General features: G+C 40.9%; 1 protein-coding gene across 5 annotated transcripts; it reads right to left on the bottom strand.

Moving 5' to 3' along the window:
• Positions 1-4,132: 4,132 nt before the first annotated feature.
• LOC102004425 (chromosome unknown open reading frame, human C6orf118) lies at positions 4,133-21,796 on the bottom strand. Of its 5 annotated transcripts, XR_261993.2 has the most exons (11): positions 21,737-21,796; positions 16,324-17,033; positions 14,740-14,862; positions 13,899-13,958; positions 13,039-13,163; positions 12,130-12,188; positions 11,465-11,646; positions 9,716-9,769; positions 9,163-9,224; positions 6,484-6,565; positions 4,441-4,526 (listed from the first exon to the last, which is right to left on the bottom strand). XR_261993.2 is itself a non-coding variant. In XM_005390678.1 (10 exons), the coding sequence occupies exons 1-10, from the start codon at positions 21,759-21,761 to the stop codon at positions 4,451-4,453; spliced, it is 1,476 nt and encodes a 491-aa protein (XP_005390735.1). In that variant the 5' UTR covers positions 21,762-21,796; the 3' UTR covers positions 4,133-4,450. The 5 variants fall into 5 exon arrangements, 3 of the variants coding, with proteins under 3 accessions (XP_005390735.1, XP_013372871.1, XP_005390737.1); XM_005390678.1 differs by lacking the exon at positions 6,484-6,565 and having other exon boundaries at positions 4,133-4,526; XR_001235217.1 differs by lacking the exons at positions 4,441-4,526; positions 6,484-6,565 and adding an exon at positions 10,594-10,653 and having other exon boundaries at positions 9,210-9,224.
• Between the last annotated feature and the right edge of the window lie 336 nt (positions 21,797-22,132).

Genomic DNA, 22,132 nt, shown 5'->3' with positions numbered 1-22,132 from the left:
TCTTTCTACCCAGAGCCTTGCAATTGCCCTCAGCCTGGGGCCCTCGCACCTGCATGTCTTCCCTTTCAGGTCCTGTTCTGATACCACTGCTCCTGCAGAATGGAAGACAATGTCCTCACCATCCCCCATATACTCCCTCCCTTGTCCTCTACTTTCTACCAGTAGCATTTACCACCATCTGATATATTTACCAGATTACTGGTTTACTGTACAGTCCCCAGGGCTCTGGGTTACCATGTGTTCTGCATCTGCTGGTCTGTTTCCATTTCTTAGAGTAATGCCCATTCATTGTAGGTCCTCAGCAGACACTTGTTGAGGGAATGAATGAGTTAGAAATGATAACTCATGCAAATGGTGGAAGGGCAAATTCACCTACCCACATTCTGGCATGTGTTTAACTCTAGTAGACTTTCTCTGTTGTTGTTGTTATTCTTCTCATACAAAAATGCATGAATGTTTTGAGGATTGGGACCATGTGTTATAAATTTCCATACTCCTTAAAACTGACAAACTGTCTGAAACATACTTAATGCTGATATGATAAATGTTGCTTGAATGTAACAATGGATGGGAGGATCCTTTATTTGCCTTAGAGGAAAGATCTTACCAGTCCCAAGAAGGTAAATATCACACAGTCTGCTGCAAGACTTTGATTTTAAAGAAGCCACATCATAACACATTTTTTAAAGTGTGTTTCTGATATGAACAAGAATAATGACCAATTTTTTAAAGGACTTTTAAATCTTCTTATCCTCACCACAGCTATTGAGAATATGCTGTGTAAAATTCCCTACTGTGGAATACCATACTCCCTTTGCCTCTGTATCCAGCTCTTTACTTCCAAATTAGAGACTTCCTGAACCTGTTGAGTGGATGACTCTTTCTTATTTAGCAGTAAAATAAACCCAGCTCAGCTTTTAATCCTATTTGTCTTTCTGTCACTCTCTGACAGTTTATAAATTCATTTCTTCTTATCTTCATGTATATTGTACATAAAAGACACCATAGGATCAATTACTAAGCATTTAGGAATTAAGTCAGCCAAACCTGGGTTCCACTCCCAGCTGTGTCACTTATGGCAGGTGGTGTATTAGGCATATCCCCATGGCTAGGGAAAAATACCTCACATCCACAATTAAAGGTGAGGCTCACTTTGGCTCGTGATTCCAAAGGGCTCCATTCACAATCAGCTGGCTCCCAGGCAGAAAGGGCGTGGAAAGGAAGAGTAGAGAAAAGCTGCTCACCTCATGGCAGCCAGGAAGCATAAAGGTTAGTGAAAGGGACAAGAATAAATCATTCCAGGTCACACCACAGTGATATGTTGCCTCCAACTGGGCTCACCCCTGACAGCACATTCATCTACAAACTAACTCATCAATGTGTTAATCACTGACAGCATCCTCATGGTCCAATAATCTTCCAGGGGCCTCACCTCTGAATAAATAATATATCTGTGGAAACTGTTTGTTTTTTTGTTTGTTGAGACAAGGAATCATTATATAGTTTAGGTGGCCTTGATATTGTAGTGATCCTCCCACCTCAACCTCAAAAGTGCTGGGATTGTACAATCATATCTGGCCTGGAGAGACATTTTAGATCTAAACCATAACATTCTGCTCTTGGCCACCAAAAGGCTAAGTCCATCTCATTATGCAAAATCCATTCAGTCCATCTGCAATTGTTGCCAGAGTTCCAAGAGTTCCAGGACTGCTCAAAAGTGCAAGTATAAAATTTGATATTCTTAGTTCTGAGCCCCTATGGAAATCAAAAATAAAGTTAAATATTTCCTACATAGAATGCCATTGGATAAACGTTCCCATTCGGAAAGGGAAGAGTGGGGGCACAGAAAGGATTCAGCACAAAGCAAGACCAAAACCCAGTAGAGCAAACTTTCAACCTTGTTGCTCCACATCCAGCACATAGGGCATGTGGTGGTGAAAAGTGAGCTATAAAGTGCTTGGGCAGCCCCACCCTTGTGGCCTTGCTGGGTGCTGCCCATATTGCCTCTCTCTAGGGATAACTGTAATGACTGACTGCCACTTTGGCCCAGCATCTCCAGCTTCCTGGGGTCTCCACTACAACTTTGGATTCACTCATAGCTTTACGCATCACCCTCTCAGGAACTCCTGGCAAGAACTATGTCTCTGAAACACATTTATGCCTGGCCTCTCAGGTCTTCTGAAATCCGAGTGGAAGCCTCTCAGACCCTATAATGTTGGCATTCTGGATGCCTGTAAAACCAGCACATGTGGATGATACCAAGATCTTCTACCAGTGGGAACAGTAGGTGAGCCTCAGTGGACCATAGCTGCAACAGGCTCTTCATGCCTGAATGTCTGAAATCTGAGAAACAGCTCCCTATGTAGTGTCAATTCAGCAGGGTACCCTTAGGGTCTCTTCTCAAATCAGAGTCTTTCAAAAGCATGTACTCTTTTTACATTCATGAGATTATGATAAGTAGGGTTTTGCTGGTTTGTGAGATGCCCTCAAACCATCTTTCCTAATGTCCAGGTGCAAAGTATGTGGCCTCTTTTTAATGGCACTGATCACACCTTCCTAGTCCTCAACTTTACAAGCACTGTTTTTCAGGCTGGGCTGCAAATTTTTTACATCTTTCAGTTTTTCTTTCACTCCAGACCCTCATTGTAAATACTGCTGAAAGCAGCCAGCGATGCCCATGCCACAGCCTGAACAATGGGCTGCCTTGAAATTTCCTCCATCAGATTAGTCTTCACTTATAAATTCAACCTCACACAAAGCCTTAGAACATAGAACAAATGTTCTTTGCTGAAAGGTAACTTGAATGTCTCCAGCCCAATTTTCAGTAGAGTCCTCATTCCTGTCTGGAACCCCACGATCCTGCCCTTTACTTCACCTTCTTGCCAACAATCTAGCCCTCTGAACTCCATCCAAAATCATCCATCAAGCTCTACTTACACAACCGTAGTATCTTCAAACCTTTATGAACTCCACCCATAAAACACTCCCAAAGGCTGCTGGACCACATGGTCAGGTACAGTCACAGCGATGACACCACTCTTATAGTACCAGTTTTCTGTATTACCCACTTTCCTTCCATTGGGGAAAAATGCTTAACAACTGCAACTACAGTAGAAGAGCCTTATTTGGTTCATAATTGACTCCAAGAGACAAATGCCATGGCAGAGGGCCTGGCATGCCAGCCAAGAAACAGAGAGAAAAGAAAGAGCATGAGAATACACCCTTCTAGGTCTCAACAGAGTGAAGTACCTTTTCCAACCAGGGCCCACCTCGACATGTTCAACTGAAAGCCCAGCAAGACTAATCTACAGAGTTCAATTGTAATCAACATGTTCAACCGTGAGCCCAGAAAGACTAATACACAAAGTATAGAGCACCCATAATCTCATCTTCCAAAACCTCCACTTCTGAGCATATGAGTTTTTTGAGGGGATATTTTAGGTCTAAACCATAACAGAGGACTTTAAGCACCAGCTCACTATGTCATACTCTAGTTCTCTCACAGAGTGACCAGAAACATGGAGTCTATCTGATAGGAGTCTGGTGAATGCAAATAATCAACAGAAAAGAACTAAATCACAGAGAACTCAAAAATTTAGAAAGCCTAGATTATTTCTACATATGGCAAAAGCTTCAAGTAGCTGCTAACATTTTATCACTAAAAACAGAGTGAATCATGCCTCAGGAGAAGCTGACAGTTCTTAAAGAGACCTGAGTCTAATCCAGGTCCCTAGCAGTAACCTCCTGCTTCCTGCCTGTTTTTCCTCCATTCTTTTCCTCTCCTTCTCTCCTTTCCTTCCTCTCCTCTCCTTATCCCCACCATGCGTCTCTCTCTCAACTCTACCATTTCAATATTCCAAGTCAAGATTGAATACCCCATGTGTGTTTTTCATCACTTACACTTGATCCTCAAAATCACGCTATGAATTGTTGCCCAAGAGTATCAAACTTGTGCTTATTCTAAATACTTACACTAAAAGCAAAGTAGAGGTAAAACCCACCCAAGTTACAAGGTTGTCATGAGGACCACAATCAGGAAAGTGAATTTAGTGCAAGTATAACACAAATGTAACATTTATAGTGCAGTGATCATTTTCAATCATTAAATACTAATTAAATGGATACTCACTAGTCCATTACTAAATTTTATTACATGCATCTGTAGAAACCTGTGTTGGTAAATAAGTACAATTTATTTGCATTACAGTGGAGCAGAAGTATTTCATAACTTTCAGTTGAAAGTTACCAAATAAAAACAAAATACTCTAAGAACTAGTATTGCTATGCACATATTCAAGTGCAAAAAATTATTTTTGTGCATTTATTTATCAACTTCTGGAATAGGGTACATTACACATTCTTAAGGTTGAAGTCAAAAAATGTAATGGATCTTCATGAATGTATACATCTGCAAACATCCAGGTTATGTGCAGGGCAGTCATCAGTTTTCTTAAGTCATTTCTTCAGTCTCTTGACAGTTATTTTTTGCTTCTTCTGCAAATTTTGAAATAAATTCCCAGAGAATCCTTAAAATATACAAGACACCAGCAAAACAGATTAAGAAAAATACATTAAAGAAAGAAGGACACTTCAAAATAAACATCCATTTTAAGGCCCATTTACCCCCAAACTGAGGAGACTTGGCAATCATCTACTTTTGTCTAACGCATATGTCAGTAGTTTGAGCCCTGAATGTAGCAAAGCTTTTCTGTATTTGAGTGCACACCTGTCATATTTTCCAGACTGTGTTGTGTGGCAACAGAGTAAGATCTTTTCCATGGCTGAGGATACAGATGGGGCTTCCAAACTCTGTATATGCAACTGTGCTGTCTCCCTAGGTGACATGACATAAAGAACCCAAGAATCTGGGCTCACTGGATGGCCCACTTAGCACCAATTCTAGCACTTTTCTCCCTTGGCTTTCTCTGTCATGTAAGTGAGAAAGTGAAGCATTCTGTTTTCTGGCCTCCCTTACAGCTAAGAGTGGCTTTGGGATCTGGCCTTGCCAGTGAGGTGTAGGTGGGAGGCCCTGAAAAAGGCTACCCTTTCTAAAAGCAGCAGAAAAGCCCCACAGGCTTGCTAAGATCTATCTTTCTCTGCTCTTTTCTTCATCCTTGGAACATGGACCTCATGATTGAAGACAGCCACACTAAAATCACCACAGAAGAATTAGTGATATCTCTGAGGCCAGGCCACCACCACCTAAAATTTTTCCTTATTGACACAAATAAGCCTTTCTGTCTCTAAACAATCATGGTTCTCTACCACTCCCAATCATACCAGATCCGGAGATTTGAATTGTAGCACTGACTTCAAGGAAAATAACTGTGTAAAATACGAACTTATGAAACATATAATTTGAATGAATAATTTACTGTCTTAAAACTCCAAAGTAATGTATTTAAAGGGTTTTCCAAAGATTTAACACCACCAGATACATGTCATTTGAAAAAAGAAACCTACCACAGTCATATAACTCTCCTTTTCTCATTCCTTTGTATGAGAATTCACCCCAACTGTTTATCTTTTTCCAGTGAATTTATTGCCACATTGCTTAATAATAGGTTCATTTTGATATTTAAATCTTAGGCTGAGTAATTTTAACCACAAGAAAAGATATAATACATATATTTAAAGTTAGTGCTCAAAAGTAGTAGTATATCAAAGGTCTGTTATGTCTAATCTAGTTTTGAGAGAATATTTTTGAGAAAAGCATATTATCACATGTTTTTTGAACAATTCATTATACCTGCAATATTTTATGTTAATTACAAAATAGTATGAATGAATCATACATAGAATGCTTACTTCAACAAATACTAGTTATGAATAGTATGAAACATAAGGCCTGAGATAAATTCGAGATGTTTAGAAAATGAAGAAACAGTATTTTCATGACATACCATGGCATTATTTTATGGAGTTTGGACAATCAGCAGCAGACATCACTTTACTTATTCAAGTTCATAAAGTTGCAGTATTAAATATCTTTCATTATTTTTTCAGTTTTCCTTTCACTTGGAATCTTGTGTCCTGTCCTATGATTTTTCTCATTGCCCAAATGATCTCAAACTTCTGCCCCAAGTATTTGCAGTGCGTGATAACTCTTTTCCATTCACCCTGTGAGACACACACTCTAATTTTTTCTTGCTTCGTGTTCATTTTTATCTTGCACAGGTTTCTCATCCTTTAGCCTCAGAACTGTATTTCCAGGGGTCATTGTTGGTCCAAAGGTCTCCTACATTTTACACCTTCAGGAAGCATATCTGTTTTTAAGGTTTAAGGTGCTACCATAAACGCAGCTTAACTCTAGGAACACAATTTTTCATTCTTCTCTAATTTAGTGCCTCTCCACATCCTAAAGCTATTTCACCAAATTAGAAACAAAGCGCTGCCAAAAGTAGAACTTATCCTTTCTCCTATGTTAGCACCATTTCCAGTTTCTGTTTTATTACCACTTAAATCAACATGTTAGCCTCTCACCTGGGCAACCCTGAGCTCCTGTCTCACCATCATCCCACCGAAGAATTTTGGTCAAACTAATTATAAAACAGATGGTCCTGCACTGAAACACATTTTACACAAAAATGATTATTAGAGTTTGCTATGAAATTCTCCTGTTCAAGTGGGAATTCATGGAAAACTTTCCTGTTTTTCTTTCCTCCTATTCACTGTTATAATCAGATTACTGCTGCTGTTTTCCATAAATTAGGAATCCATTTGAATTTTTTCAGTTCTGTGCATTTCTATATAGAAGCATTTATTCTTATTAAACCGCATAAGTAAATGATTACTAGGAAAATAATTTTGAAGTATTGTCTCCCTACATTTAAAAAAATGAATCTATATCAACTAATTCACTTGTCTTAGGAAATTATAGCAGGTGTTACAGAGGATTCAAAGGCTCTTCTTACATTTTTATTTGTAATAAACAGAATATTGGGAATTTGGATTTTCTTTTTAAAACATATCTATTTATTTGTAAAAATTCCGTTATTGTGGGATCACTTTTTTATGTTTCCTAGAAATACTTTCTTATTTTTTGAAAAAACATGTATGTGTGTATGTCAAGATGAATGGTTTTGAAATGAACTCTGACCTTGGGGAAGAAAATTAAGATAAACCAGTTGTATTATTTTCCATAACTAAATGTGTATTTCAAGAAGCATTTAGTAAGTACTTTTTTCCTGCTGATAACACTGAAAGATTAGGAGAGTGGACAATTTCACTGAAGCAAAACAAAACAAACTGAGATATAAATAAGAAAGTATGTGTGTAAACCCTGATAGAAGTACGGCACTGGAGATGGGAAGAAGACACCTCTGTAGAGGTCAAGGGAGAGGGAAAAAACTGCAGAAAGGACTGCAACTGGATTTGTGTCACTAGGAAGAAGTAGACAGGTGAACAAATAACTTACTTGGTGTTTGTACCTCAGATTTGGACTGTAGTCAGGCATTTTGCTGAGCCTGGGCTGGAAGTGGGGGAAGTATTATGCAGACTTGTACATGTAAACTTTTGTGTTCTTAGTTTTTTTTATTCTCTTTTTGCCCTTTTTCCTCTCTTCCTTTGTCTCCTCCTTCTCTCATTCCCCTTCCCATCTGAACATCTTCTTCCTACTTTCCAGTATCTCTCATCCATTTTGGCCCTTATTTGCACTTCTGGTTTCTCACACACGAGAAACAATATGATATTTAAATGTGTGTCAGATTTATTTCACTTAAAAGTATGGTCTCAAAGTGCATCTATTTACCTAATAAGTCTCAAGTTTATCCTTCTTTGTGGCACAGTAGTACTCTATTTTATATAAAAATCACATTTTATTTATCCATTTCTCTGATGATGGGCATCTTGGTTGTTCCCAAGATTTAGCTATTACAAATCGTGCATGGTGTGCATATATCATTGTGGTATGATTCTTTTAACTCTTCTGGGAAGGTATCAATAACTGGATCAAATGGAAATTCTAGTGTCAATTTTTTGAAGAATCTCCATACCGATTTCCACAGTGGTTGCACCAAATTACGCTCCTATCAACAGTGAAGAAGTGTTCCTTTTTCCTTCTCCTCATCAGAGTTTGTTATTGGTTGATTTCTTGATAATAGCCATTCTTTGTGGAGATGGAATCTTACTTTTGTTTTAATTTGCATTTCTTGAATGATCACTGATAATGAATACTTTTTCATATATTTAAATAAATACTGTTTATACTTCTTCATCTGAGAAGTGTGTATACATTTCAGATGCCCATTTTTGGATTAGGTCTTTAAATTTGTGGGGTTTGATTTTTTTTAGTACTTTATATATTCTAGATATTAGTTCATTCTAGATATTTACAGCTATTAAATACTTTATATATTCTAGATATTTACAGCTGGTAAAATCTTTTCTCATTCTATGAGTTGTCTCTTCACTATGTTGGTGATTTCTTTTGTTGCACAAAGTTTTTAATATGATGAGATCCCAGTTGTTGATTCTTTGTAATATCTCCTGTGCAATCATGATTTTGTTCACAAAGTCTTTGCCTACACCTGTGTCTTCAAGAATTTTACCTATTTTATATTCCATCAGATTAAGTGTTTCTGTTTTAATATTTAGGCAGGGGGCATCACAATCTCAAGTTTGAAGTTATACTACAAAGCTACAGTGATAAAAACAACGTAGTCTTGGCAAAAAAAAAACAACAAAAAAACACCACAGCAACAAAAAAACAGACCAAAGCCAGATGTGGTAGCACATACCTGTAATCCCAATACTCAGAAAGCTGAGGCAGGAGGATTATTGCAAGTTCAAGTCCAGCCTGGGCTTCTACAAAGTCCAAGGCCAGTCTGAACTGCATAGTGAGACCTTGTCTCAGAAAGACCGAAACAAAAACAAAACAAAACCAAAAAACCACAAAAAAAAAAAAAACAGACATGAGTATCAGTGGAACAGAATAGAAGATCCAGAAACAACTCCAAACACACGCAGCTACCTTATCTTTGTCAAAGGGGCCAAACACTTTCACTGGAAGAAAGACAGCCTCTTTACTAAATGGTACCGGGAAAACTGGCTTTCCACATGCTGAAGATTGAACCTAAACCCATATCTCTCACCACGCACTAAACTACAATAAAAATGGATCAAAGATGCTACATATCTTTTTATCACGATAGAAAGACTTACTCCTGTTCCTCCTCACTCATCTTACTCTTTTTCATGATCTGCTTCACATTGTTTTCAATGACCTACAAAAAAATTAAAAATTCTTTGATCATGTACAGTGGCAATAAGTTTGATTGTAGATAGATTATCATTTTGGGATTATCATATCTGGATCATTTCTGGACAGATTATCATTTCTACTTTCACATACTATGAAGCAAACTATGAAGAATTTTGGAGAGGGTACCTCCAAAGTTGCTATAAAAGCCAGTTCTTTAGATTCTTTGCCACCAATAAACTCAGTGCATTGAATGGTAATACATGAATGAGTCAGAAAAATACTTATGGTTGGCATATTCCACTGTTAAAACTTAGAGTTATTTTTATTCATATCTGAGCTTACACCTGCCTAGTTTTAAGTACATGTATGCAGAGTCAGATATTACAAATATTACAAATATTTACCATTTAGAAAAAGAATGCATGTATTCTTAATTGAGTTATGACATAGTATAAGCAAGCACTTTAGGAAATATTTCTATAAACTCTGAGTCACACACAAAATAAAACTTACTTGTATTTTCTTCTGTAGAATCCTATTTGTTGTTTCCAGTTTTACAGCCTCATTCTGAAGTGGGTATGGTTTTAAAAGCAAGATATTTTGTTAAGAATGCTTGTTAACTATTGCTTACTATTTATAAAGAGAAAATATTATGTGAATACTGTCATTATAATTTTAAAAATATTCAACAGGATATCATTTAAAAGCCAATGAATAAACAAAGAATGAAATGAAGGATAAATAATATGAAAGATTAATCTTATCTCTCTGGGTCAAAAAGTGAGGAGGTAAATGTTGCTATTTTAAAAGATCAAAAAAAATAACACTGGAAAAATTCATTAATGGCTGGAAATAACACAGTATGAATCTATGACATAAAATGAGGCAGGCCTCATTTTATTGTATTTGGCTTTATCACATTTCATAGACAATTCTTTGCAAGTTGAAGGTTTGTGACAGCCATCAGTGAAGCAAATTTATTAATACCATCTTTTTTCATAGCTCAAATGATAACCTTTTTGGAATAGATCATTTTTATTTAAGGTTCAGTTTTCAGACAATACTGTCACACATTTAATATACTAAAACATGGTATAAACATAACTTTTATATACACTGGAAAATTATAAAACTCATGGGGCTCACTTTATTGCAATATAAGCTTTGTTGTGGTGGTTTGAAACCAAATCCACAATATCTCCAGGGTATGCTTATATCAATAAGTAACATATATATTAGCAAGAAGTGATTATACAAGGAAAAAATTTTGAAAATGGGAAAATTTTGAAAATTTTCTTTTATAACAATAACAGATCTTATAAGTACATAAAAATAAATATAATAATTATTTAAGATCAAGACATAGAAATAATATACTAAAGATAAATTACCCTGTTTAACATGTGCAGGGCTTCAGCTCTGCAAGATCAAAAGAGACCTAAAGAGATAGACTGTGGTAATCATCAGTCAATTAGGTGAATGTATTTAATGCCTTCATTGTACAATTAAAATAGTTAACATGATAAGTTTTACAGTAAGTGCTTTTTTGTCACAATTTGAAATATTTAAACACCAGAAAAAAGTGATAAAATGATCCCTGATGGTAATGTTAATATTGTAAGGCTATTATTTTCTTCCAAATAAATTAATAAATTCACTGCAAGCACAATAAAAATACCAACTATTACTACTGTAACTTGACAATATAGTTAATAGCATGGATGAGAATATCTAAGAGTATTGTAGATAGCGATGGGAAGGTACAAAGTGATGCGTCGTATAAAGACTTGTTTTTCCAAATATCCAACATATTGAAAAGGATTATTACTTGTAAGTGAGGGGAGATATTGGTTAATTATAAAGCTAAGCTATTTAGATCGTCAACACCTTCTATATGCTATGCAACTCTTATTATTCTGTTTTCATTTTTTAAAGTAGTGTTGGGATAATATATGTTACTGTATAGCCATGAGAAAAAAAAGACAGTCACATATCACACGTGATACAACTAAAAGTTACACTGAATCAGTCTGCACGATTTCTGCACAGATTCTGCAGTGTTCAACCATTTCCAGAATTCTACAGTGTTTTTTTGTCATTTGAACTTTTGTTTCAACTACATATTTATTATTCTAATATTTCTACTGCAAACATTTTGAAAGGAAAATATATTTGCTCCAATGCAGTCAAATTGCTTCATGTATTTGCCAAAGTTTGTAAGCAAGAGCACAGTGTTAATATTTAAAGAGGTAAGTGGCATACCTCTATGCTTTTCATCCGATTCTCAACGATATCTGAAATGTTGGTGTGCACCAAACTAGTTTTAATCTGTTTTTCAAGAGCTTGAATTTCATCGCATTTATTGAGTATTTCACATCGCTTCCTCTCAACCTTCTCAGTAAGAGTAAGATGTTCTTCATCAATTACAGTTTTCTTAGAAGATTCTAGAAATATATTTGAAAATATTACTGCATTTAATACCTCAGCTATTTTGAATATCACTGTGTACTATTGACAAAATTATGTGTGTTAGATATAATTATAATCTATAAAATAGCTCAAATCCCAAGCATGTGAATGAAATGAAAATAATGATTCAAAATAGTATTTAATTCATTCAGATCATCAGTGAGTATTTGTTGAACACTCAGTTTTGCAGACACTTGGTGAGGTGGGAAGGTTCACTAATAAATTATGAGATAGTGATGGTAAGAAAGTAGGGGGTGCAAGGGAGACACAAACAGAAACCCCTAATCACATGGGGAAGCTCAAGGAGGATATTGCTAGAGAAGTGGAACTAACTTGAGTTTGAAGGATGAAAAGGACAAAAAGACAAGTGCATGGGTTGGAGAAGGAGCGGAGAGTGGAGCAAGACCTCGAGATGCAATGCTGGAAAGGAAGCAGGGCAGATCTAAAAAGGCACTTGCCTGATTTTTCCTTAGCAGACTGCAGCAACAGGCACTCCATCTCTAATTCATTTCTCAGCCTGCAAATTGATAATAGAAAAATAGGATAGTGAAATACTCGTGCCCCATTTGTCCTTTTTTTCTTTTGTCTTCTTTACACTACTGTCATTTTGTTGAGGAAAAAAACCAATCTTCTTTGTAACGTAAAGAGGAAACTGAAGATGTCTGCAAAAGCTCCAGCCTGACAAGTTAAGGTCAGACACGTGAGCGTTAGGCCTGAAGGGCAGGGTGAAGAAGTTACCTGGTGATACACACTCTGTGAACACAGTGGGACTCCCCTGGGCCTCTGAGGCCAAGCAAGAGCTTACAGTCATGCTGTGAGAGAGATCTCAGGACCAAGTTAGAGCAGAAGATAGACAAAGGCCTTCTCTCAGCAAAGTTACCCTGACAGCAAGTTGTACATCTGGTTTTGTTCCTTGTTTTGCATCTTGAGGATATTTTAGTTGTTACCAGTTTGCTTAATTTTTTCTTTTTCAAAATCTTTGCAAACAATATGTTTATCCAACTGTCACTTGACCCTGAAAGACCATACAGAGAGGTCACACCATTTTTTAATTTGAAAAATAATAAGGGTATTCCTATGAGATGTCACAACTTTGTGGCTCTCTCATCTATCAATACCTGAACCAGCATTCCCAAAATGGGTTCCTTCAGATTCCCCCCAAAGTTCCCCATGAAGGTACTGTATTTGGTACATTATTCTAGTCATGTACATGGTGGCCGTGGAAGAGGCCAGGTGACAGGATGACATTGGTGAATGTAGCGTATAACAACACACAAAGGTATAGACACATGATCATAAAGCAGTTTTAAGACCTATGAAACAAAGATCAGCCAGACCTAGGTCAAGTCAGGTTACTAAGGCCTCACGTGTCATTGTGCTGCAGGGCATCCTTGGTGGCCTGCACTAGCCTCCTCAGCTCCCTCTTGGCCTCATTAACATCTTCAGGCTTCACAGGACCCTTCTCCAGCTGTTGGACTTCTGCCTGGAGCATCTGCGGGGGGCGAGGCAAAGCAAGGGTAAGGCAAAGCAAGGGTAAGGCAAAGCAAGGGTAAGGCATGCCCAGGAAAGGCACAAAAACATTCCTTTTTGTTGGTGCTGTGTATCCAGGGTATTCTGGGTTAAAATAAAAATTCCAGCTAAAATAGGCACATTGAGAGGACTGGAGGGAAGGCAGGGATATTGCTGGAGGCATGACTGGTCAAGTGAAATTCTAGTGAAAGTGCCATTTTAGTATTTTAAAATTTTATTTTCCTAAGAAAATTTTAAAGGGTACATATTTCATGGTTTCATTGTGCATGTTAAGGGGCATGCTGAATACAGTGATTCAGGTACATTGTATTCACCTCCACAATTATTTCTCCTAAATTAGTAAAAGAAACAACAATAAGCTGATTGTTGTACACAAGAATAAAATAATACTGTGTTCAAATGCAAAGGCTACTCAGGTCGCCTGAACAGAACCCCTGGACAATGCCTTTCGGTATTCACTGGTATGGCATCATCTATAATCCAAAATTATATTGGGGGGAGAGGGAGAGAGAGAGACAGAGAGAGGGAGAGAGAGGGAGAGAGAGAGAGAGAGAGAGAGAGAGAGGGGGAGAGAGAGTCAAGACTTCAACAATACCGTGTCAGTCTATAGGAAGGTCCTTCAGAACGTTTTTCTACTGCTCATGAAATAATAATGAATGAGCAAACAGACTGTATACACTTCAGGGTTGATTGTTACCTTAATCTGCTTTGTGGGCTGGGAGTCCAGAAGTATTGCCACGTAGAGTTCATACTCGTTCTACACACACACATACAAAGAATCCATGGAAATGTGTTAGAAGATAATGCTACCTTGCAAAGTTATCTGTCTATTTCAATAATAAAGGCATTAAGGATGTCAGTCTTGATTTTTAAAGTCATATCATATATTTCTATGGTGTATTAAGCCACACACACTAACATTTATAAATTGAACATACTTTGAAGCGTGTTTAGATGTTAAGTACTGATCACTTCAACATACTGTCATAAACTACCTTGCCCACATACAACAAATGGTCCCCTGCCAGCCAGAAGTTCTATGGTTGTGGGTCCTGCAGCCTGCCAAAGGGGAGCTTTCCAGTGATAAGGGTATCTCTGGAGAACAGGCCACCACCTGCCACTGGTAACCATCCCTTGTTACTAGACAAATTAGAAAATAGCTCCTGGTTAAGCAACATTATTTCAAGTCAGATGCTATAGGAGGGTTGTTTTCATCATGAAATCACAAGAAACCTATAATTCCATAAGGATTCGTGTACAATTTTCACATCTATAACTATAAAAGTTTAGAAGTTGCATATGTACCAAGTATACAGTTAGGAAGTCTGGTGAACAAACACGGGCTTAGGCAGTAAGCTGAGTGCTTATTCGACAAGGCCCTAAATGATATATGTGGCTATGGCCCAGGTCACACGTGGCTTTTGATGTCCTCCCCCATGCAATGGAGCCTGTGAGGCATGAGGTCATTTCCCAAGTATGCAGAAGAAAAACTGCACATAGCTCTCCACTGCTATGCAGAACATGTATGTTTTGCCTACCTTAATTTCTTTCAAGAGGTCACCAAATATCAGAGAGCTGTTGCAAATGTCTTCAAAGACATCTCCAAAAACCTGCAGCCTGTTGAACTGTGGAAAGCTGTCTGGGCCTGCTTTCTGGAGTTCCTGGGGAAAAGAGAATGAGCCCATTTCCAGTGGTCTCCATTCTCCTCTCAGAACAGTTCCTCAGGTTGAGGAACCAAAGGGCACAGTTGCCATCACCCATGTGTTTGGTCTTCTCTGAGCAGGAGGCAAACCATAGTGGCCCTGTGGATCTCCCAGCAGCCACTGAGAGCCCAGTCATGGGAGCTTGGTTGTTTTTTGTCTTTTTATCTTTATCTGACCTTCCTTTGATCTTTGTACCCATGAGTCCAGGTGCTGCCTCCACAGTCCCTGCATAGCCACTTCCTCCTTCTATCCGAAAACCCTCTGGCCTAGTTATTTCATAGTTACAAGGTGTGATCAAAATATACTATGAATGTTTAAATTTTAAGGATGTATCACAATAAAAGACAAATTGCCATTAATCCCCCTCAGAATATTCCTGTTCGCTTTGAATACGCTTGTCCCATTGTTCATGCACCTTTCTGAAGCAGTTCTGGAAGTCCTCTCTTGTATCTTTATGAATTGTGATTTTTAAAAAATATGCTAATTCCTGCTCCCCAGTGCCACCCAACAGAAAAGCAGGCTTGCTAAAACATTATGGTGCATCCTCATCCACTTTATTCACCAGATATGGAACTGTGCAACTGCTAGCTCTTTCCCAAAGCCAGTAAGACTATGAAAGGTAAATGTTTTGAACTGACACAAGACATCCAAGCAGCCACAACAAGGCAACTGAAGACTCTCACTGAAGAGGATTCCAGAACTGCTTCAGACAGTGGCAAGAATGGTGGGACAAGAGTGTTTGAAGTGAGGGGGAGGATTCCAAGGGGGATTGATGGCAGTGTCTCTCCTACTGTAATCATTTTTAGAATTTTTATTCATACATGTTTTTAATGCACAATGAATGTATTCATCCTGGGGAACTGGTACCTACTCATTCCACATCTTGAACCTGTTTGCTTCCCCTTCCCTTTTCCCTCCTGTCTCCCCTAAGCCCAGGTTCCCTTTCCATCTTGTCTCCCTGCTTTACTGCATGTGTCAATTACACCTCATAGATGCCACTTTCTTCTCCCCCAGGCCTGTGCTTTCTCCAGTGTTCTACGCCGGCTCCGGGCAGGCACTGCTGACATACTCCGTGGGGATGCCTGCACCCTCTCACCTGCTCACTGTCTTCCCTCACAGTGTCCTTCCACAGTGAGGTGGGCAGGCCTTTCCTCAGATCCCACAAACACTGCCTACACCACCGCTGCACAGAGCATCTATCACTTCTGAAGGGAACTCGCCTCCAACTTACCAGTGTCCAAATGGCACCTTCTGTTGCACCCTGTTATGATCTAATGATTACGCAAAGTAATCTCAGCACCTGGCAGTTCTGTTCCATTCCGCCTGCATGTATAAACAAAGTACCTGAGGACACTTCTCAGCCCACCCAGGCCCTTGCACTGGAGCCCTGTGTGGATAGAAGTGAAAACGGCTCCTTACCTCCTCCAGCTTCTTCTCATGGCTGACCACCACCTTGCTGCCAGTGAAGTCACTCTTCAGATCCTGCTTTGCCACAACTTCCTTTTGGAAACTTAAGAACTTCTTGTACCTGTCAGCTTTTGTCACACTGGCCAGGTAGGAGCTGACATACTGGTACTCATCTGGGCCTCGGGGAGAGAGGGTGCACTGGCGACTGGATCCCGCTTCTTTGAACCTCAGCACCTTCAACTCAGGCACCCTGAGTTCCTCTCTCCGGGGTCGCTCTGAGGGGCGCTCAGGCACCTCTCCTTCCTTTTTCTCTTCCTGCAGAATCTGCTTTGGAATGAAATCTTCACAAATGTGCAAAGTTCGTGAAACTTCTGCTCGTGGATTCAGATACCTGAAGAGCTTCGTGTTCTGGGCATCACTGGGAACCAGTGCTGTGTTGATGGTGAAATAAGACAAAGCATCCTTCATCTCAGCTGTCTTCCTGTCCCCAGCTGTCTTGCCTGCTCTCGCTGGGGGAGCTGTCTCCCACCGCGGCCTGTGGGCATTGCGCCAGTGACGCAGGATGATCTCCGGCGGCCTGTAGAGCTTGTTGGGGTTCAGGTGCCCTGAGATATAGGCGCAGACATCCTCTCTGTGGTCCTTCTGGAGCCTGTTCAGAAGCCCCCTTAGATTACACAGAGTTTTGACACTGCGCAGCTCACAGTGTTTCCGCCTGAGGTAGACTGTTGGGAAGCAATAACGACACAACTATGAAATACGGTATTTGTCCCACCCTAAACCAGCCACGCCCATTTGCAAAGCTGGCATATCCCATACACACAAGTGGGGCCTCCGTAAAGGCTGTGGCTGCTCAGGCTATTAAGGAAAAAAGAAGTACTGTAATTTCACAGAGTATTTATTACAATGTTAGCAAAACTCTAGAAGAGAAGTCTAAAACATTAATTATAATTCTTATGATTCATAAAGATGCTTTTGGGGCTGGGGATTTAGCTCAGCGGCAAAAGCGCCTGCCTCGCAAGCACAAGGTCATGAGTTCGATTCCTGGTATTGGAGAAAAACCAAAAAAAAAAAGAAAGTACATAAAGATGCCTTTTTAATGTACTAAACAGGATATTCTAGAGAATAAGAGAGTTATTTTTTCTCCCGTTGTACTAAAAAGTGTCAGGATCCCTACAACTGAAGTACTTTTCATTGCTTCCTGTCCTGTCCTCACAAGGAATCTCCTGTGGGTATAGTGAAAGGACAATGACCCCTCCCACACAGGGCCCTGTTCTTTGAATTCCCCAGTGACAGGGCTTTATTCCATAGAAAGGGCCAGGATATAGGCCCTTGCTTGACAAGCCTAAGGACATGAGTTCGATTCCCAGTACCAAAAAAAAAAGAAAAACCAGACAAAAAACCCAGGATATAAAATTGTAGGAAAGCTTGGTTTCTCTGCCTGTTTCTAATTATGTGAGTGCAGCCTTGTTACAATATCCCTGTGAGCCTTAGATTTTCTTCTGCAGCATCAGGATAATCACTGGTACAAAACGGTTCTTTGACACCCATGGAATCACTTCGGGTAAGGAAACCCTTGGCACGGCGTGGACAGTTCATCACTCACACCCATTCTTATTAAAGCACTGCAGCACTAAACACTTCTGAAAGATTCTGAGTCAGCCTGAATTTGTCCTTGTAATAAGCTGTCATCCAACACAAGGGGAGAGGGCTTCCTCCTGGCTACTGTGTGGCATGATGTCTGTCCCCAGAGCCAGTGGCATGGGCTTCTAGAGAGCCTGAGGGGTCTAAATAAGAGGGAATTCAGCTCTTCAGGGAGGCTGAGATCTCCTGTGTTCCCAAAGACCAGATGACTTTCTCTGCCAGGTGGTAATCCAAGCCCAGCAAGCCCCCAGGGGAACGGCAGACCCTGCACAGGCCCAGGATATAACCTATACCCAGCTTCAAGTCCCCAGTGACAAGCACCTTGGTGATCAGTCTCTTCCCCAGAGTGAAAAGAGACACTGAAAGGCATTATGAGATCAAGTGTTTTCCAGACAGCCAGCTCTGAACAGAGCCTTCCCCTATCTGCTGGACTCATCCCCTTATTCCTGACCACCTGAGGAAAGGGCAGCAGAAGACCTTCAGGAACCAAGCCACATAAAAACCCATTTCTGTGCCAAATCTGTGTGGGAAGCCTTGCCTCACGGGATGCATCATGGTCTCTCTTCCTACCTGAGAGAAGAAATAAAGCCCAGAGAAAGTGAGGAGCACCAGTGAGTTCCCTGCTGTGAGACAAATGACCACAGATGGCAGCTTCAGCAGCATCAGCACGAAGTGTCAGTTCTGCATGCTGGGTTCTCTGCTTGGGACCTCATAGAGTTGAAATTGAGGTGATGGCTGAGTTCTCAAGAGATCGGACATCAAATCAGTTCCAGACTCATTCTTGTTATCATCAGAATCCACCTCCATCTAGTTGTAGGAGTGAGGTCCCTGTAGATAGCCATTAGTGGGGTTGCTCGCTGTCCCTGGGGCCTGTCCATATGCCTGACTCACACCCCTCCATCTGCATCTGCATCTGCATCACATCCCATCTCCATCTTCATCTCCCAGTCAGGAAACTCTTCCGTCCAGCACCTCTCCTTCTTTAGAACAACCCTTTCTCTCCATGACCCACAAGATGCTGCTCTGTCTTCAGACCAGCTATACCCTAAAACACACACAAAGCAAACACAAAGGCTCTGTCTCTCCTTTCTTCTGACCTGGGGTGATGCCAGGTGTGTGCACCAGCCCAGAAGTTCTGGCTCCATCAGAACTGTGCACACCTCGCCAACGCGGCCAAGCCCACACCTCACAGCACTGTCTAGTGTGCACAAGGGCCACCGTTGGCTCTGGCCACCAGGGCTCCACGTGGAAGCAAATGTTCCCAGCCAGGGGCTTCTGGAGTAGAAACCACTTAAGAACAGACAAATTAATAGAATCATTTCCAAGATAATCACTGTTATTCATCAAAGGCACTAACTCAGAAAGCAGGAGAAGCAGATCACACTAACTATGGAAGACAGGTGTTGCCATGTCATTCTTCATTTTGGTTATTTCCAAGGAGACTGGCAGCCTTTGGGATTAACCACCATAGCCCCCTATAGTTAGTACTTTCTTGAGTTTGATTAGAGAGAGGCTTACTTTTCTAGACTTAAAAAACCCAGGTTCCAGTTGTTTGCCGAGTCCTGTAATGTTTACTATGCATTACCTCATGCCGTACAGTGAACATTACAATTATCGAAAACATTGGTTTTGAATATCCTGCCATCTTTAGTGCACATAAGAAACAAAAATTTAAACTATTCTTTAGAAAACGTGTTTTGCTTACAAATGATATGAAAACAAATTTAAGAAAGGCCAAATGTTTTAAATGTGTATTGATTAGAAAGACATAGTAATCAATTTTTGCATGAGTACCTGTGACAAGGAATGTAAATATTCTGTACTGCAAACATGTGCTAATAAAATCTATAAGTAATTTTTTAATAAAAGAAAGATCGGGTTTTCAGTGTCAACACTATTACAACTCTGCCAGGCTGTCTCGTCCCTTAGAGCTCTGAAGTCCACAGGGATCACATTGGTCTCTCTCAGGGACATCCTTATCCTCCCTCCCTAAAGCCAGCAAGTACCCCAGGAAGTGTCAGTGGAAAGAATTCAGAGCAGAGCCGGGAGATCTCCAGTGAGGCAGGCCAGCCAGAGGAGACCCAGGGACCCCAGAAGACTGCTCCCCTGTCCTCTGTGCCCCCGAAACTCTTGTATAACTTTGCAGGGCTGCTTGGCTCTTCCAGGACCCCACTGACAGCACTGGACCTGTGTCTGGACACACTCTGCCTTTTACATACTCATCTGCAACCTTTTTTACAAATTCTCAAGAGAATGAACTGTGTGTTACTGGTATTAGAACCTTCATAAAAGGTTCACAATCACTATTCTGTTTAATGAATAAATGTGGAAAATAACTGCATTTCCAGAATTCTAAGGAATAATATTATATCCATATGCCACATGCTGACCTGTGTATCTTGGGGGATGAAATAAAAGTCCTACCTCCAGGAATCTTAAATTCTGCAACATATTTGAGACATAAGTGCCTCAGTAGGGGGACACTATATGCCACAAGAGAGCGGTGACTGCAGAGGGCAGGGGAGCTGCAGGAATCTTACCTAAGGTTCTTTCTCAGGTGCCAGATATGGGAGGAAGGTGTCCACCTCCTGCCTCCAGTTGTGTTTTAAGGGGACTTTGCTGGTTTATTTCAGGGAATGGACTTTAAAAAAATAGTCTCATCCATCACCTGGATGGACCCAATCTAATTGTAAAAACTCCTAAAAGCAAAGGCTTCTCTGGCTAGAGTCTCAAAGGACAGGAGGACTGGAAGGGGCCTCTGAGATTCCAATAAGAGCACAGGATCCTATTGCCAGACTGGCTCTCAGGCAGAGGACCCAGAGCAAGGACTTGAGGAAAGGCTTTGGTCAAAAGATACAAGAGGACACCTGTGGTCCCCTGCCAGGAGGAACTGGAGATGCCAACAAAACAAGAGGGCGTGGGACGGATTCTTCCACAGGGCTCTAGCAAGGCACACATTCCTACCAACACCTCTGGACAGGCAGAGAAACCCTGAACAGATCCCCGGGGCCTCAGAGAAACCCTCACAGGATCCCTGTGACCCATGGAAATGAACTTATGTTGGGTGCTATTTTCAGTCTCGCATTTTGGGGAATGCATTACTACAACAGAAGAAAGGAAGCAGGATCTAACAGGCTGCCCAGGGTAGGTCTGGTGGCCCATGAGGGGAAAGGGAAAGGGAAGCAGCCGCTTGGCATTGGGAACCAGAGGGCTCATGTGTCCATGGAGGCCACCGGGGTAAGTCACCACTTCCCGCTGCTACCAGAGGCCTCAGTCAGGATGCAGGCTTGAGCTCTTCACCAGTTCCTTAAAGAGAAAGATACCTCAGAAGCTTGGAGATGCCTGCAAAGTCCCAGTGACTGTGTCCTCCCAGCATCCCGAGGCAAGTGTGCAGCCCATGGTAAGTGGCAGCAGACATGCACAGGGGGCCTCCAGAGGGTCACTGCCTGGCTCCCAGATTGTCACTGACTGGGGCCGTGCAGAGTGCCAAGTGCAGTTCAACGACGTAAAATCAGATACACAACACAGTGCACACCCCCACTACACCGCCCACACTCCCACATGCTATGCACAGTCTGCACCCCTTACCCAGCCTCGCCGTACTAGACCTCCCGGGGTGCTCCGCCGGTATCTTTAGGTCTGAGGAGCCACACACCCAGATCCAATCTTAAATCCAGCAATCTGCAGCCCCCAGAAAAGTTCCATTTCTCATAACCGGTGCCGACACGCCCTGTTCCCAGGCACCAAACACCGAAAGTCAAACAGACGCTCATAGTCCGCTTACATTCTGGCTCTACGTCCTTAGCCATGGCAGATCCGCCTCTGTGCGCGGCTGAGTCCAAGTGATCACCATGGCAACCGTAAACATTCTCTGCGTCTCCGCAGCTTCACCGCAGGATCCCCCTCCTCCCCTTCACCGCAGGAACCCTTCCAGAGGCTTTGAACTGCCTCTGGAAGCACAGGGTGCTTTACTTTTTAAGGTGTGACATTTTCTGTGCCTTGAAAACCATCAAAACTATAAAAATTGGAGGGAAATATTCAGCCTCTTTAATTCCTTTCCAAAACCCGTGGAGCAGAAAGTAACTGATCTTGATCTTGTTCATGTCCTGTGAAGATGTGAAGACCTTGTGGTGCAGAGCCCTTCCAACTGTACTGGGAGTGTAGCTTGCGTCAGAGTCAG

This window comes from Chinchilla lanigera, unplaced genomic scaffold (assembly GCF_000276665.1).
Source record: "Chinchilla lanigera isolate Chin_1 unplaced genomic scaffold, ChiLan1.0 scaffold00038, whole genome shotgun sequence".
Lineage (NCBI taxonomy): Eukaryota > Metazoa > Chordata > Mammalia > Rodentia > Chinchillidae > Chinchilla > Chinchilla lanigera.
The sequence above is the reverse complement of the archived record's forward strand: the minus strand, read 5'-3'. Positions and strand labels throughout refer to the sequence as shown.

Coding starts and splice junctions, on each gene's coding strand:
- LOC102004425 (XM_005390678.1), bottom strand. CDS start 21,761: ATGGCTAAGGACGTAGAGCCAGAAT. Junction 13,164..13,898: donor AGCCCACAAAGCAGATTAAG/GTAACAATCAAC, acceptor CGCCCCCCGCAG/ATGCTCCAGGCAGAAGTCCA. Junction 12,189..13,038: donor GCCCTGCAGCACAATGACAC/GTGAGGCCTTAG, acceptor ATCAATTTGCAG/GCTGAGAAATGAATTAGAGA.